General features: G+C 44.6%; 1 protein-coding gene across 3 annotated transcripts in view; it reads left to right on the forward strand.

Annotated features, from left to right (window-relative positions):
* The window catches only part of lmbr1 (limb development membrane protein 1), a 48,234-nt gene that overhangs the window by 25,424 nt on the left and 4,317 nt on the right, over positions 1 to 18,493 (forward strand). Inside the window, exons 10-16 of one of the 3 annotated variants that reach the window (XM_020041926.2) lie at positions 3,108 to 3,179; positions 4,418 to 4,494; positions 5,191 to 5,268; positions 11,655 to 11,728; positions 12,106 to 12,196; positions 13,558 to 13,624; positions 15,652 to 18,488. In XM_020041926.2, coding sequence (XP_019897485.1) covers positions 3,108 to 3,179; positions 4,418 to 4,494; positions 5,191 to 5,268; positions 11,655 to 11,728; positions 12,106 to 12,196; positions 13,558 to 13,624; positions 15,652 to 15,743 — 551 coding nt within the window. In that variant the 3' untranslated portion in view covers positions 15,744 to 18,488. Of the gene's footprint in view, positions 1 to 3,107; positions 3,180 to 4,417; positions 4,495 to 5,190; positions 5,269 to 11,654; positions 11,729 to 12,105; positions 12,197 to 13,557; positions 13,625 to 15,651; positions 18,489 to 18,493 lie in introns of those variants that run through there. The other 2 variants (XM_010885488.4, XM_010885489.4) reach the window with 2 other exon arrangements.

Here is an 18,493-nt window from a genome sequence, read left to right on the forward strand (position 1 = left end):
ACCTGATAAAATAAGTGTAATCTGTTCCTTATCACCGGGGGTTGAGGGGTTTGATGTGAGCAAGTCACCGTGAGCTGTACAACAACAACCCCCCACGCCAATGACTTCTCCCGCTCCACCTGGGCAGCGTAGCCCGACTCAATCCGCGGAGAGAGCTAACCAGGGACGGGAGAAGAAGCTCCCGCTCAGGCATTGAGTAGCAAGATCTTTGTCGCCTTATCGGGAATCCCAGGAATGTATTTCAGTCACCACACACACACACACATACACACACACACACACATACACACACACACACACGCTCGAAAGGTAGAAGTGGCGTCGGTGGGGGAGGGGTGGGGGGTTCAGGGATAGTTCACAGAACACACTCCAAAGCCCAGTGCTCTTCCCTCGCCCGGCCTGTGTCCTCTGCTTACCTCGCCCGCCGTCCCGGTGATTAGCCAGCGCTCATTACCCTTTGGTTACTGGTTACGCTGTATGTCGTTATGGATTGCTGAGCGGGAACAGTGGAACGCGTTGATGTGTGTTTACACTTCGGGCCTTGGAGTTTGCATCTCTACTCAATTTCACCCCAAATTTCATTTAGGATCTGGCTGTTTGCTCTGTGTGAGCGGGAGCGGCGGGTTCCTTTCTGGCTGAGCGGCTTGGCGCGCATGTGCGTGCGTTGACCGCGAGAGAGCCGAAAGGCCAGGAAACACGCCATGGCACGCTTATTCCAACATCTGAGCTGCCGTCTTGGCTACCCCACTTGTCATGGGAAAATGAGCATGTCCTTTTGAAAACCAGCCGCGTGGCATGTTGCGCACAATTCATCTGTGTATGTCATCACGTCCAGGGAATTGACGTACAGGATACATGCGTAGTTTACTCTGGCCTGACATAATGATGCAATCAAATTTGGCACCGGTATGTTACTTGGCCCAGGTATTTTATCCCTACCATGTTCATTGTTGTCTTGTGTGTCCTGACCCCTCTCCACCAGGTGTCCCTGTTTGCTAGACTATACCCTATTTAATTAAGATTCTTGCTACGTCCCAGTCACCGCTCCTTCCACCTGACGTGTGCCAGTGTGTCCCTTTAACTAATTTGGAATGAATGGACAGCCACAACCAATATGGCAGCTCCTTTTAGCCCATGCCATTCGAACGCTTTTAGATGTGTGGTTTAGTAAACCAAGGCACCCATTTTTTTTTTTTTGCAGTTTGGGGCATTGGGAGTAATGTAATGTTGGTTGTTTCAGGAAATGAATTGGCAAATAATTGCACAAATACAACCGATTAACGTATCAAATTCTCATTCTTTCTATATATCTCTATCTACATATCTATATCTCTATATATCCATATATCTATATATATATATTCATGCCAGTGTTTACTTTGTTGTTGAGAGTGACCAATATGAATTATTTTCGTTTGTTCCATATTTCACACCTTCACTTTCCCCGATAACGCGGTAAATTTATCTCGATTAGGCTTTGAATAACCTTTACACCGGAGTTAGTGTGGGGGTTCCTCGTCCACTGTAGTGTCTACAAGAACATGGGCTCTAGTCAGAAGAGGCGCACACGCCTGACGTTAGCTCAGCTGCTGTGTCTCTGTCAGTCTTGGCTGTCGCTCGCCTGCCTCTTTCGTTCGTTCGCTCCGTGTGCTCTAAGGGCAGCAGTCAGCGTGCTCCGGTCCAGATGCTATGCGGCACAATGACCTTGCCAATGCTTCTGCATGACGCCTCAGCCTGCTGCTTAGCATAATGCTAGGTGACGTAATGGCCAAACTAAATTGAGAGTTGTAGAGGAGTAGTTCTTATTTTCAGCCCACAAGGCGGTAGCGGCGTTCCGTCCACGCAGGAACTGCTTTCTGTTAGTACCCTTACACAGTAGGCGCCTCTTAAAATGTGATTGTACACTCTTGTCTTTTCTGATTTCGTTTTTATCATGTATTGGTTTGGTTCCTAATTATTTCAAGGGCCGGTAAAAGTCTCTGTTAGCTGGGAGCCTGAAATTGATTCGGATTAGGGGCATTGAAAGGAATACTGTGAGAAGGTGACAGGTGCTGGGTTTTTCTGTATGCTTTTTCAGATGGATGAGAGACACTGTGGCTGAACCAGCACGCTGGCCCTTAGGGGTCGACGTTGGGTCCCACTCACTCCTCGAGTCACGTCCTTTTGAGCTTCTAGGGACATTTCCTGTTGCACTGTGACTGCATTTGGTTTGAGGGTTCAAACTTTCCCCAACTACGATCCCGGGACAGTGCACAGACAGGATTCCCTCAATCTACAACATTTTTTTTGTGGTTGGATCCCAAAGCCCATCCAGACAGGATGTGTCATAATAGGTGGGGGGAGGGGGTTGATCAAAGCTATTGGTTTTTTACCCCTGTAACAAAGATTAAAGATCTTATTTTTATTGCACGCTACTAACAGTGTAACACTGAACTAATTGGTCTTGATCTGCCAATCACCCCAGGGGATGCAAATGGATCCTCTTCCACTTGGCTTTAAGAGCTCCTGCCGGAACGTTAAGACTGGAGGGAACACAGAGTCACACAGACACATTAGCCTTAAATGAGCTGCCCTTGTGGTTTTCCTGGAGAATCCCTTGCTGTTTTCTCCCGAGCCCTGGGACCAGTTGGAGCATGCACCCGTTTGCTCGCAAGACCGAACTGACACGGGAGATTATTTTTTCTTGTTTGAGAGATCACATTGTTATTTACTAAGCAGGATTACCCGTTGAGATGGGCTTTTTTTTTAATAAAATGAGATGAATTGCCATAAAGATTGAGGGGAGAAAATACAGTTTTGAAGTTGACACGGCCTTAATTGTGGCGTTAGTGTACACCTTACATTGTTTTACATAGATGGGCAGCGACTGAAAATTCTTTGTCTACCGTTTAAAATGGCGATCATTGGCCATGACTATAAACATGTTGATCCGTGATCTTTCATTGCTAATAAAATTGCCTTCACAAACGTACCTTTTCTGGTATTTGGATGTTGAATCCCACTGACTAAGTGGTGTTTGAATAAACACTGTGTCAAGACGATGACGGAAAGTCAAATGCTTGATAAACTGACACCCCTGTCTGATGTGGTTCTTATATGGTCTGCAGGGTTGACATCATCTCATTCCCATCGACTCAACAAAGACTTGGACAACGTCCGAGATCAGAGGGCTAAACTGGGTGAGTGCTTGGTACTGCAATATTCTCTGTCAAATCATAATGTGTATGGACAGATGCCGTCTTTGGGGACTTTGAGTTTCCTATTGAAACGTATGCAAAGAAATAGGTTTTTCAAATATCGCTGAGAGCCGGCGAGCCTTTCTTCTCCCTCTTCGGTCTTATTTCTTAATTTGGATACGTCCCAAAGCATTTCTGCCAGATAATTATTCTCCTCCATCCTTTTTAGGATATTATAAATGAGGTACAGTGGGTGAGCATCGAAGCATTTGGGGGTTGGGGGGGTGGGGTTGGAGGCCACAAAGCCACTTAGGATATTGGACAAGATGCAAACTTTATATTGTGCCCAGCCTTTTAGTGATGTCATTAATTTAGTAGGATGGGGCATACAGAGTGCGCCTTGGCAAACTTCACAGGTCGCACTAGGGGAACGGCGGAAGGGGAGAACATGAGACTGAGGACGGGAGGTAGCAAGGGGCGGAGGGATGGAGCGAGAGAGGACGAGATGGCGGGAGGGAGAGAGATGAGAGATATGCGGGGGGGGAGATGGAGGAAGATAAGCCGGTGGTGGGGAAGGGTAGACTAGCATGTTCTGATGTGACATCACGTCGTTTGTCCTTCGCCGTCCGCGGCCCATGCTGTTGTAGAGTCCCCAGTCAGCGCAGAGAGGGCATGAACGCTACGGCTGCACAATCGGGCAAGGTGTCAGTCTTTAGGACGAACTAGTTCACCGAGCCCTAATCCCTGCCTCCATCTTGATGTAACAACAAGCAGATGGACAGGTAGCAGCGCACTGTCTCACCGTGGATCCGGTGAAGCGTATATAAATCAAGTTATTCATTTAAAATCTCAGCTTTTCCCTTTCATCTGTCCGGTGTTGTTGTCGCCGTAACGAAGATAGGCTGATTAATTAAAGAGGAAGGCCATGATTTACAGTTTATGAAAGCAGCGTCCCCCGGGGCCAGCTGAGAGAGGTACTCACTCACCTTATGTTTAGCCAGATCATGTTGTACCAGCGTTATAAAGGCACCTGGAGGCCACGCGGCTCTGCTAATCACCTTGGATGTTTTTGATATATTAATCAACCAGCCTTTAATAACATCGTGAGTGTTTCACTCTTGAAATATTTCAGGGATTGGTCTTATTTGCACATAAGGCTGGGTCGGGTATTTAGTTCAGCCAATGTGGCAATTTTTCGAACTCACTTTCTGTGTTTGGCTCTGTCTCTGTCTGTCCCCTAGAGAGAAGGAAGAAAGCCTCGGCATGGGAGAAGAACCTACTTTACCCCATTGTGGTGTTAATCCTGCTAGCAGGGACGGTATGTATTTAAAGTGCTACTACTCCAGGCAGTCCCCTAACCCACCCCCTGTCTACTCAGCATAGTAAGCCAAGACGGCACAGCTCAAAAGGAACCCTATTCCCTAGCTAGTGCACTACTTTTGACCGTCTGGCACCCTATTCCCTAGCTAGTGCACTACTTTTGACCTTCTGGCACCCTATTCCCTAGCTAATGCACTACTTTTGACCGTCTGGCACCCTATTCCCTAGCTAGTGCACTACTTCTGACCTTCAGGCACCCTATTCCCTAGCTAGTGCACTACTTTTGACCTTCTGGCACCCTATTCCCTAGCTAATGCACTACTTTTGACCGTCTGGCACCCTATTCCCTAGCTAGTGCACTACTTCTGACCTTCAGGCACCCTATTCCCTAGCTAGTGCAGTACTTTTGGCCGTCTGGCACCCTATTCCCTAGCTAGTGCTCTACTTTTGACCGTCTGGTGCCCTATTCCCTAGGTAGTGAACTGTATAGTCTGCAGCTCAGGTCATGGCGCCCCCTCTTTTGCCCTAACGCATTTCAGAAAAGACTGGGCTAAATCAGCCTTGCCACTGCTGCGGCTGGGCTTTTGGACACGCGCCCGTGTAGCAGTCACTGTCGTACCTGGCGGGCTGAGAGTTCTGTCATGTCTGTGAGCTAATCACATGTTGTCTGTCTTCATCTCCCCATCCGCTGTAGACCATCTCTGTCCTGCTGGTGGCGCTGAACATCCTCTACCTATTGGTGGATGAGACGGCCATGCCAAAGGGGTCTAAGGTAGGCCTGGTTGCAATTGCTGCACACACACAGACCCGCGCGCGCACCGCCTTGACACGAGGCTGCTACCGTACAGGGCTGTGTGGATAAAACTAGGAATACTAACTGCATTCTATTTTGCTTGAGTCATGACAACCAATGTGTGTTATCGCGATAGCGCTCGTTTTGCATTCTGCATCCCGGCTACCAAGTTGTCAGCTGTGAGGGCCTCCTCTCTCTAGACTGGCTATCTGAAGTCTGCAGTGCGTGTAGTGATTTTTATCCCATTTATTTCAAGCAGGTTAAAAAGTGCACCGCAACGGTCTGAACATCTCATTACGTCACCATCTTATGTATGCCACTTGAATCGGGAAAAAACTATTGCTGTATCGCCCAGCTGCATTGTGTTCAGGTGGTTGGTGCCCTGTGAACCAGCGAGGGGAACTTATTTTCTCTGTCTGTCTGTCCATCTGTCTTTCTTTCCGGTTACATCTGGTCCTGCATGCTATGTGTTTAATCTCTTTATTTCCTTTCATCTGCTGTGACTGAGGTGTGTGCAAGCTTCTGTCTGTTTTCCTTTCGTCTGTCAAAGGCTACAAAATGTATCATATTTCTGCCTTCATTCGCAGCTCATATTGCAGGCGACCGGCTACCTTCCTTCCTCAGCATTCCAATTATTTTATCGAGGAGATATTTTCTTTGGCATACGCATCACAGAAAATCCCCCAAATTACACTTGTCATGCAGCTTGAGTACTGCCTCCGACCCCCCCAAGTCAAATGAAGCCCAGTCCAAATAGAGTTGTCAGGCCAGGAGCAAAGCAGAATGATGGGACACTGTGGATGTTACCTATCATTGGCTCCTTCAGGGCCCTCTGAAATCCATGTTGCTGACAGAATCACAGATCCTAGACATTAACATAGAATTCTGCAACACTAAATATTCGAGCAAGCTTGGTATTAAGTCAAATATACCTTGAACCGTTTTAAAAGTGTAAATTATAACACATGAACGTAATTCTTCAGTAACTATTTCTAATTTTTTTATGATTGTGAAGTTATGTTGTATAAAAATCTCCACAGGTTTGATGGAAACTGGCAAGAAATATGAAATAACAATTACAATTTGTTTGTTTGACATGGTAGGATATGTTTATGTCTGTAAAATGATTTTAGAAGTGGCAGGTAAAATGCTTTAATGGGGTAATCCACCCACAGAAACACAATTCATGAAAATCAATAATTGGACTTCTAGGTGGTCAGTTTGACATGACAGCATTCTGTAATATAGCATCATATTTACACATTCATGTGAGTGGTTATGTGCACTTACATTTTATAACGATTGCCTGCATTCTACATCGCCACATCTGCCAGTTGATGTTATTGAACCATTGAAGTATATATTGTCGAAATATTGTCATCAAATTCATATTTATTCTTCCAAGTAACATGACGCGAAGCAGTTACCATTTTTCCCTCACTGACTTCCTGCTAGCAGACTGATAAACACGACTTTAAGCTAGAAATTCAATCTTTACCCGGTTTAGCATGGTCCACTTTAATATTGATGGTGAAGTTTAAGTGATTTTGCAAATCGATAACTACTGGACATGCTGATAGTGACTTTTGATTGTGTATGTTTTCTTGCTGCCTAGCCTCTGAGGTAATTATTAACCTATCCAACTAGCTTGAAAGCAATGTATAGTGGGTTTCGTAGTCAGCTTGAGTTGAAAAATATTTTTTCTAGATTGTGTAAGCGGAGTTAGTCAGTTTAATAAATGCTTAATGGTGTCTAGCGAAATATTAAAACTTTGCGTGATGTTAATGCGTGACAAAATGACCTAATGTCAAGACGCTATACACTTGATATGCGTGCAGTTCTGTGGTATAGTGGTTAAAGGCACAGCCTCTCATGTGGGCGACCCCGGTTTGAATTCAGTGCGGGCAATAACATTCATCACATTCAATTGTGGGCTGATCTAGGATTTTCTGGTTCCCTTTCTGGTTTCAACACACTGCTTTGTCATATTTGAGTTTGTGTTTAACGTGTATAATAGAAATGTATGGTTTTGGGTGCATTACCCTTTTAATGCGCAAATATTGAGAGAAGAACCATAATGATCAAGTCCTCCCATTACGACTTATTGTTTACAGATGAAATAAATTACAATGAACTTCACAGGGTGGTGCCTCACAGGGTGGTGTTTTACAGGGTGGTGTTTTACAGGGTGGTGTTTTACAGGGTGGTGCCTCACAGGGTGGTGTTTTACAGGGTGGTGTTTTACAGGGTGGTGCCTTACAGGGTGGTGTTTTACAGGGTGGTGCCTTACAGGGTGGTGCCTTACAGGGTGGTGTTTTACAGGGTGGTGCCTCACAGGGTGGTGTTTTACAGGGTGGTGTTTTACAGGGTGGTGCCTTACAGGGTGGTGTTTTACAGGGTGGTGCCTTACAGGGTGGTGCTTCACAGGGTGGTGCCTCACAGGGTGGTGCCTTACAGGGTGGTGCCTCACAGGGTGGTGCCTCACAGGGTGGTGCCTCACAGGGTGGTGCCTCACAGGGTGGTGTTTTACAGGGTGGTGCCTTACAGGGTGGTGTTTTACAGGGTGGTGTTTTACAGGGTGGTGCCTCACAGGGTGGTGTTTTACAGGGTGGTGTTTTACAGGGTGGTGTTTTACAGGGTGGTGCCTTACAGGGTGGTGTTTTACAGGGTGGTGCCTTACAGGGTGGTGCTTCACAGGGTGGTGCCTCACAGGGTGGTGCCTCACAGGGTGGTGCCTCACAGGGTGGTGCTTTACAGGGTGGTGTTTTACAGGGTGGTGTTTTACAGGGTGGTGCCTCACAGGGTGGTGTTTTACAGGGTGGTGTTTTACAGGGTGGTGCCTCACAGGGTGGTGCCTCACAGGGTGGTGTTTTACAGGGTGGTGTTTTACAGGGTGGTGCCTCACAGGGTGGTGCCTCACAGGGTGGTGTTTTACAGGGTCTTTTGCAAAAACTGTCAGCAATCTTCCTGGTATACTAACTGATCTCACTTTTAATCCATAACTATTTTGTAGCCTACCTGCACTGTGTTAAGGACCTCCGATAGACTTAGGGTTATTCGATTTTGAACCGAGATGTTGCTAGATCAAATCCAAAGCCAACAAGGTGAAAATATCTGGGTATAAAGGTCATTATAACACAGTCGTTTTTGTGATTGAAAATGTGATGCAAATACACCTATTCATTATCTCACACTATGCAAATCACATGAATACTAGAGAAATGCTGCTAACAAAAAGATCTCTCCTACACTCTTGCACTTAATTTTTTTTTGATTGTTAGGATAGGAGCAAGGAGAGGCTACTAAAACGGTTTTCTAGAGGGCGATGGATAGGAAGGGCTCAGACAAATGCCCGAGCCGTGGCTCCAACCCTCATTGCCAGGGGGCATGTGTCAACCACTAAACCAAACTACAGAACATTGATTTTCTTGATTATTCCCAGACGTAAAAGTGGTCTCTCATTCTGGTTCAAGAACTGCTGGGGACTTCTGTGAAACCTATTTGCGTTTAATTAGCAATTTAAGCACAATTTGTTGAGAAAAAAATCAGAGGAAATCGAACAAAGAATGGCAGAAATCAATAGCATATATAACACGTTTGTATGGCCCTAGACTCTTTATTCTACCTCCCAAACGACACTAGCGTATTCAGTACTGCAGGGGCTCCTGCTACTCCAGCCTCCTCCACCTTTCTGACTCCGATAGTTAGGGAGGAGAGAAAGCCAGAGGACAAGGCTTTTTACAGCCTGATGAACGGGCGCTAAGAGGACCAATAAAAGTGTTATTGCCAGTTCATCCCTTGGGGAATTGGCGCCATCACAGCCCTCAACACTGTATTTCACAAATGACCCATTCAAGTAGAGCTTGAGCTATAACGACTCCAAAACCACCATACAGCGGTGTGGGCCGAGGTTTCTCATCTCGGGTCAGTTTTGCGTTTCCCGCACTATTGGTTAAGATTAGCATTCGCAGAGGGAAAGCTGATCCTAGATCTGTAACAAGGTGGAAAAAAAGAACGCTAAGGTTAATTCGCGGGCAAACCTTTTTCTTCAGTTTTATCAGTCCTTAAAACTATGCAAGGCCCATCAAAACATTGTGGGGTAGGACCGGACACCTGAAGGGCCAGGCTAGGCACTGGCGCTGTGGGCGCGTAACAGCGCGCCACGCTCGGCCCCCGACCTCATTAGAGCACAGGTGCTTCTCGATGCTAATCCCAGAAGCAACAGAACAAACCAGCTAACGGCAGGCTTCAACGAACACCAGCGCTAACTCCAGTGCCCACTTGATACGTTATATGTTCGAGCTGCCAGTGGAATGGAAAGGAGGCGTAGCGAGAATGTGAATGCCGACTCACAGACTCATACTGATCTGCCACGGCCAAGTTAATGTCTTGACAAAATGCTAGTAGTGTAATGCTGAAGGGTTGACTTTTTCCCCTCGTAGTGCTGCCACACAAATAAACGCGCTCACTCTGCCTTGCAGAGCTCCCCCCACTCCAGTACTTTTAAATGTCATCCGAAACTGTTGGCCATTTCCCGGTGAGAAGGAACTCTGCACCACAATCTACATTAAAGTTCCTATAGACGACTGCTGTTTTAAAAGGCCTGAAACAACCTGTCAGATTTCGCTTTATCCTTGCACTTTTTTTCTACCTCTGTTTGTGTGTGCGTGCATCTGTGTGCGTCGGTGTGGGTGTGTGCGTGTTTTTTTAGGTATGAATGCCTCCAGAGCAACCTCCTAGATGTTGATGCTGGGGAATGTATTTTTTTTTTTGCAGCAACAGCAGCAGCACTTTGAACAATAACCTCTCGCCATTTTCTCCTTCAGAGTCTTTGTTCCAAATGGTGCCCTATTCCATTAGTGCACTTCTTTTTGACCAGGGCTTTAAATTTCATCCCAATCCCTTTGCTGTGGGTCTCTCCACCGAGAAAATGGCTCTCTGATCCTCTCTGGATTGAGCTGAAAAGTGGTTAATGTAAGACCGCTTCGGTGCCAAGTCTGACAAAAGCAAATATTTACCACAGATGCCGAGGCTAGTGACGTTTATATAGATGCATGTCTATACTTCAAACGGAGAGGGCGGAAGATCTGGTCTGTTTGCCAAAGTATTTGTTTTGTTGCTTTTATGTTATTGGCATGCATTCACTCTGTGCACAGTTTTTTACCGTAAGCCCTTCAGTGCCTCTCTGCTTGTTAGAACACCTGTTCACACATTGTGTGATGGACAGTGATTTGAAAAGAGTGCATTTTCTCTCTTTCATCTCTTTCCTTCCATTACTGAACTGGTTTGAGTCTGTCCTGTCTGTTGAATGGTAAACTTGGACTTGTGCCGTTAACTTTTCCTCCACATGCCAACAGATTACAGAACCTCACTTTGACTTAGAAAGTCATTTTATTCATGATTATTTTTGTGTTGTAATACAATTCAATAGTAAACATATTGTGCCCCACACATTTTTTAACCCCACCACCTGTTCACCAACGTCTGTGTTTTTGTAAATACTGAAAAGACTTATAATTCACCCAAGTTTACTTGAAATAATGCTACCAATGTCTTTGATATTACATGAATTGTCTAAACCTATTTCCCTGAGTATGCGTGCCAAATTTCATTGCTGTGAGGCAAACAGTTCAAAACATATAGAACACATTTTTGTTATAGAGCCACCGTGTGGTTACTATGAGTGTTCTTGCGTATGTTGACTACAAATGTAGTTTTGACCATGTTTTGACCATGCTTGTTATTGCGCCACCATCTAATCATCATGGAATTTTGTAAATGTTTCTATGGCAAAATGCACCATTCCCATTTTGTCAAATTTGGACTTGTGGTGTCTGCGCAATCGGACTGACACACTCGTACATAGACGATACACAGTCCCCTCCCCTATTTCATTGTGAGGGATAGTGAGGTAAAAATTATTTCAGTATTCTTCTGGTAACACAAACAGTTATGGGAAATTTGTATAAAAGAAAAATATTAACCCATTTTCCCTCTCTTCTGTTTTGGCATTTCAACTATTGTCATCAGGATTGTGATGTTTTAAGTGCAATTGCTACCAAGAAAGTGGCATTCAAAAATAAAGAACAGGTTTCATAAAGGTTAAACTCCTCTTTAAGTCATTGGAAGTCCCACCTTGTTGACTGCTGAGTGGGCCTTGTTAAAATGTTAAAACACCTAAATGGCACTGCCTGTGCTAACAAATCTTTAGTACCACAGTCCTCTTCCTATCTCTGTTGTTAGAATCCAGCCCAATGCAATTTCAGCACATTCTCACTGCTCTTTCTTTTTCCTGTCCTAGCGATGTTTTTATTCCCATAAAAAAACAAGATTAAAAAATAAACCTCTGGTTCTTGTCATTCCAGGATCAGGGCCTTGGAAACACCTCTCTGTCGACTTTCGGAGTTGTCCAGGCGGTCCTCGAGATCATCCTCATGTTGTATCCTTTAAATGACCCCCACTGCTCTGGGGCGTATGACGTTTCTCAGAGAGGGCTGATTCCGGATCCCCCAGGCCCCTTCCGTCCTTGTGATCTCATTCGTTGTGATCTAAAAGGTCAAACTGATCCTAGATCTGCAGTCCTACTTGGAGACACTTGATACACACGTTCCTTGCTCCATGGCCAGCCGAGTGACATTCCAAAGACCAGGGCTGTTTACTTAAGAAATAGCTTAGCCAGACACCTTCCGGGACATTCTGTCACGTTTCTACACCTCCTTTCACCTTCTTCATTGGTGCAGTCTGGCTACTTAAAATGTTCTCGTTAGTGCATTGGGACCGAAGCGTAAGGATTTATTGTCCTTGACTCAGCAACCGCTACCTGATGGTGTCCTCCGTTGTCGGCTTCTACAGCTTGCGAGTGTTTGAAGGCCTCACTCCCAGGAAAGATGACACGACCATGACAACGGTAAGCACACACCTACATGCGTGTGCACACACACACACACGCGCACACACACCGTGGACCAAACCGATCGTGTGTGTGTGAGTGCACGCACGCACCACACTCACACAAAGATAATATATTTAGCCTTTGTCTTTCATTCAATCCCTCTCTGTGTCTCTCCCTCCAATCTGCTGGCTTCCTCACCAGCCAGTCTTAGTGGGCCAGTCAAACGCTCGCCTAATATTTGTTTGTGAGTTGCGTAAACACTGACGCTATGCAAGCCCTTCCTTTCCCAGTCAGAGAGTGTGGGGGAAGTGTGTGTGTGTGTGTGTGTGTGTGTGACTGTTTGGTCCACGGTGGCAGCCATTCACTTGGTAATGAGCTGGGGGGGTGTAAAGCTTGTTAACTAGCTGTGACGACTCAGTGAAAGGACCTGAAAGCAACAAAGGAGCAGAACCTGGTAATGGCCATCATCAGAAGTACTAATTGCACAATAGTTGAATCCATTTACTCTGAAGAGAGGTGTGTGTGGTTGAGAGTGGTGCTCTGTGAAAGACGCAGCAGAGGCGACTGCTGGTACAAGTTTAAAGCTGATAAGCCCCTTTACACTGGTGAATAAACCAATATCGTCATGAAACATACAGCGATTTTGTACATATATTGTTACTGGCGGGTGGGGGGAACTATTGAGAGGAATACATTGCTGATAGGATTTTATAGCATAACGCCATTATTTTTGCGGATTCACATAAAGTATTTGAAAGCGTTCCTGCGTTAGAGACTGTGCATACGCTGTATTTTCATTTTGACATACGAACGGGTGACGCATTAATAGAAAAATATGAATACATTTGTGGGGTGAGCACTTGTCCCCTTAGAGGGAAGCGTCACTGCAAATCATTACAAAATGATTCTGAGTGATCACCTTTATCCTGTGGTGAAACATTTCTATCTTGATGGGAGATGTCTCTTCCAGGATGACAACGCCAACATCCACAGGGCACAAGGGGTCACTGAATGATTTTATGGGTATGAAAATGTGAATCACATGCCATGGCCTTCGCAGTCACCAGATCTAAACCCAATTAAACACCTATGGAAGATTTTGGAACAATGTGTTAGATGGCACTCTCCACCACCATCATCAAAACACCAAATGAGGCAATATCTTTTGGAAGAACGGTGTTCCATCCCTCCAGTAGATTTCCAGAGACTCAGAGAATCTGTGACAAGGTGCATTGAAGCTTTTCTGGTGACCCAACAATCTTACTGAGACACTTGATGTTGCTTTTTCCTTTTAATTTGTCCCTCATCTTATATATATTTGGTTAATTCTTATATCTGAGTTCTGTACCTGTTGGTTGTTCCCCTGCCTCACGTAGATCATTGGTTGCTGTGTGTCCATCCTGGTGCTGAGTTCCGCCCTTCCAGTGATGTCCCGAACTCTTGGTGAGTTTTTTCTTGCCTTTTTATCCATCAGTCTTCTTTCCTATTTCCTATGTGACGCATTACTTTGAACAAGAGCCGTAAAGGCCTGCCTAATCTGAAGTAGGGCTGTCCTTTTCCATAGCAGAAGAGTCTTCGGAGATGTACGTTCTAAAAAATTTTTATTGTCACAAGCAACAAACTCTGTTGGGTTTGTTTTCCCTCTCATTCTGTTTTCTGTGTTTCTGTATTTTTTATTTTTTTTCTTCACTTTCTAAAATTACAATTACTCATGAAAACCACACAATTTGGTGTTCAAAATCTGTTAATTTAAAAACTTCAGAAGGCCATTCTGTTAAATATGAAAGAAAATGGTGTAGTTTATATAACCAGTAGAGTAACCATAAATGTACATTTCAAACGTTTCATTTGAAAGTTTTGAAATTGTTTTAGTCAGAATCAAGTTGGAGGGATTTGATTTAGGGAGATTTGATTGGCTTTTTTTGCATAATTTCAGCTGGAAGTGGTCTGTTTTTTTGTGTACTATCCTGTTGTGTTTTACATAACCCCTTTTGGACAAAATGTTAGAAATAAAAAATTTAGTATCAGTATAATATATTATATAATAAGCCAATTTGTAACAGATTATATGGTTGGTGTCCTTAAGATCCCCAGAATGTATCCTTAACCAGAAAGGCTCTCTCCTGCCCTCCCAGTCTCTTTTCTCTAAGACTGTTAAGGTTAACAAGTTAAATTCCTCCATAGTTTGCCATGGCGATTTGAGATGAGAATGAAGCAAGTGAGTGGAAAAATGACAGGGTAGCAGTCCCATCACAATGGTACTAATAAACACCCAGAGAGCAGACACAGCTGTTCAAATAGCATCATCGCCTGTGTGTGTACGTGTGTTTGTGTGTGTGTGTCTGTGTGTGTTGGCGTACAGTGAGTCAGAGGGTGCTTTACAAAACACCAACAGGTTCTGCTCTGTGCCGCTGAATAGATGAAAAGGAATAATGCATGAAACCAACTCTGGGAGAAATGACCCCCCCCTCCATCCACACACACACAACCAAAGCCCTCCGGAGAATGACTCTGGGGAAGGGAGTGTATTGTGTGTCTTATGGGAAAAGTAAACTCTGTAGTGTTTCCATTCTGCCATTTTATGAAGACATTAAAGTTGGTGTCCGTTAAAGTAAACAAAGAAGTTAATTCAAACAACCAGCACCGATGGGGTGGCCAGTGGTGCTGTTTCCCCCAATGCAGATCTCAGCTGTCAAAGAGCTGGTACCAAAAAAGACATATGGACACTGGCCACACAATCAGTTATTGCATGCATTTTGCTCTTATTGTTTTTTTAATGATAATCAGCCAGTTCTATAAAAAAGTAAACTTTGACGGCAAAATATTCTGCTAATAGTTTGTTTTCATCATAATCACATCGATTCAGGCATTTTATTTCAGTATGTATTTGTGTTTGTGTGTGTAAGTGGCATATTTTTGTGTAGCTTGCCTTGCTGAATAAACCAATAGAAGAGTTCCTCTCAAGTAAATGCTCGAAATATTTTAAAAGATGTTTCAAGTATTTCAAGGCATGTCTGTGACGTAAAGAGGCGAGGTAGCGGAACCTGTGGCTGACGCCCCATGGTAACCACTGCTGGTACTGTAGTTGTGTTGGACCGACATGTTTTATTCAAGCTGTGCTTTAAGGAGGGCCACAGCATCTGTAATGCTACTGAAATGGGAGTGCTTGGTGCTCAGAGGCGGCAGCAGCAGGGTTAGTTAGGGTGCAGACCAGGGTATAACGCCCACATTTTATTTCTGGGGAGAGAATTTAACGTCTAAAATAGGCTGGGCTTTACAGGTGGGCCGTGTGTGTGTGTGTGTGTGTGTGTGTGTGTGTGTGTGTGTGTACCGAAAGCGCCTCTTCCGCCATCGCAGTGCACTTAGTAATAGGGAACAGTGTGCCATTTGGGTGCAGATATACACCAACCCAGCCGCTCCCACCCTGACGCAGTTTTCCTTAGTTTGTTTGATGTAACTTTTTTCTGCAGTGTCTCCAAAAGCAATCCAAGAGAGCTGCAGCAGAGAGAACTCCGGTCGCGCCTGTCGGCTGCTGTTCCCAGTGAAAATACTCTACGGCTAGAGCAAGGTCAAACGCTAGTGCGCTGTGTAGGGAATGGGTGCCATTTGGGACAACCCTATCCAACAGAAAAACCCTCTCTGAAAGTCTAGCCTTCCTTTATGCTATCTAGATAGCCACCATTTATAAATATTTTTCCTGTAGTTAAAAGGCGGCCCTTTGCTGAACAGCAACAAACGCAACCACTGTCTGGAGGACCACGGTGGATGAGTGATCCAAGTGAATCAGCAAGTGTACTCTTGAACTCCCATTTTCCTTGGAATGGATGGTAAGGCATGATAGGCCCATGTACCCAGGAAATAATGCTACCTACATACTGCAAATGGTAATGAGAAACTGGCTGAAGTGAATCAGAGGAAGGTGGTTTTTTAACCAGAACATTTACGTCATCTCAGGACGTTTGCAACGTTGGCACTGAAATGGCATGCTATTCTAAACTAAATGGACTTCTTTTGACCTGGGTCTTTCCTGCTAACGGCACCATTCCAAATGCCAAAAAACCCTTTCCATTCCCCTCAGCTCATCTCCAAATACCTAACAGAGATCCAAACCTTTATGATTAGAAAGGAATTTAGCTTGACCAGAGTGGCAAGGTGTATCGACTGTGGTCTCTCCACCTCCTCTCTCCCCGTCTCTTTAAGGCAATTTGGTTAAAGGCCTGCAACACTCGCCAACTGCTTACAGAGGCTATAAATGCATCTTTCCAGACACCAAATCGATCACCTAATCTAATTGTCGCGCCGCGGTTTCGCAGGCATTAAAGAGGAAAAAAAAGAAACCACAAATATTACCTCACACAGTGAGCAATGCCAGTACTGGAATAACACAATTTGATTAGGACTGTGATGAAGCTAATGGTTGGTTGATGTATTGACATTTGGTGGGCTTGTGGTGTTTTCATTTAAATGCAAAGACGCACTCAGTTTGGCTGCAAGCAACTGTCGTTTAGTTCACACAGGTAAAAAAGCATCGAAAGCACAGGAATGAATGAGGATCACTGCCTCTGCGGAGAATATACAAATATGTTTTTATCCACCTATGAGCCCTTTATCCTGGGGTGACTTTAGGTGTTTAGTAAAAAGAAGAAAAAAGGAAACGCTGTAACACTTGGCTGCCACTACTTAAATCCAAGTATGGGTCCAAAATGGCACTTTATACCACTATTCCTTTGTTTTGACTTGGGCCCGCGGGTCTTTAGTCAAAAGTAGTGTGCTATACAGGGAAAACAGGGCCATTCGGGATGAGGACGATGTTATTGTACTGGCCCGGCCAGGGCTGGTGGAACATTCTGGAAGGTTCTAGAAGAAGCAGCAGCAGCCCGGGATAAATAAATAGGAAAACAATAGGGTGTTGATGCCTCTGCAGGCAGCGTGTGATCGGCCATGACAGATGGTTTTGAAATTGGAAAACACGCTCAGGTCTAGCGGAGTCCCAGCGTGGCTCTAAAAGGCACTGGCCCTGCGAGAGAAATGAGGGATTAGCAACACTCCTCCATCTCTGTCAGAGTCGGAGCAAAAGATGGATGGAGGGAGATGAGGAGAGGAGGCCGCCTCGCAAATCCACCGGTGCTGTCTGAAGCATGAAGCCCCAAAGAAAATGGCGACCAGTAATATTTCCATTAGGAAGTATGGACAAGTAGCCTTTGTGGCGTGCTTCTGAGGCACAGTTCTGTGTGAGGTTCAGGGCATTGTTCGGTCTGCCTTATGATGTGTATGATTCACACTGAGCAAACACCGAGACAAGAAGTGGAGTGAAAGGCTCCTACTGCCCTGAACGGAGGATTCCCTCTCGCAGGGGGGTCAGTCCACCACGAGTTGGCCCCGGTGTGTTACACAAGCTGTCTCGGCGTCTACAGCGGAAACCTGCAAGATTCTGCTTGTTTACTGTTTGAATTAGACGTGTGTACTTCAGAACAGTTGACTCAGGTGTATGTGTGACTGCTCCCATTGATAGCCAATGCTGCCTGGGGTGTGGCTCATTTCATTTTTTTATTTTTTTTTTCTCGGCTTTTGCACGCTAACAAATTGTTCGTAACGTCCCATTAATAAAACCATTTGCTATGAAAGAAATAATACATGTAATCCTTCTGATGTCAGACCATGACAATGACTTCTTAGAAAGTGGTGTTGCCTAAATAATTTACATAAAGGGTTTGGCTGTTTTGGTTTTGTTTTAGTCTATCCTGGATCCGTCATAGCCTCAGTATCTTAGTATGCAATGTACATCAAATGGTTTTTTGGGTGTAAGCCCTTCTTTCAATTTGGCCTTTCTTGCCTGTTGAAAGAGTTGGGCTATTGAAGAGACTTTTCAGAGTGTCTCAACTGCCGACAGAATGGTCTTAAATAGTTCATTCGCTGAAGCACCATGCAGTGGTGCAAAGGGAAGGTTTTGTGCTTATAAACACAATGCTGGTCTTTCCAAAGGTGTTTGGAAAAAGGACCATGTATACTTAGTGTCTGTCTCTGAGAAATAATTAAGCTTACTTTTTTCCCTCCAAGTCCCAAGATTCCACCTGGTTTTTAGTGCACATTTTAAGACCATGTATTACTGCTAGTTACTATCAGTGGGACTCTTCGTATATTGACATTGTCATGTCTACATCACACTACTTAGAGAGACAATTCAACATTTGAGACTGAAAAAACAACCAGACATTTTATTCCAAATCATAGAAGGATAATTGTTGTGCATTAATGAAATCCACCCACTTAAATAACAAAATGAAATCTTCTGGTCTTTTATTAATATCTTCA

The sequence above is a fragment of the Esox lucius genome, chromosome 21 (genome assembly GCF_011004845.1).
Source record: "Esox lucius isolate fEsoLuc1 chromosome 21, fEsoLuc1.pri, whole genome shotgun sequence".
NCBI lineage: Eukaryota > Metazoa > Chordata > Actinopteri > Esociformes > Esocidae > Esox > Esox lucius.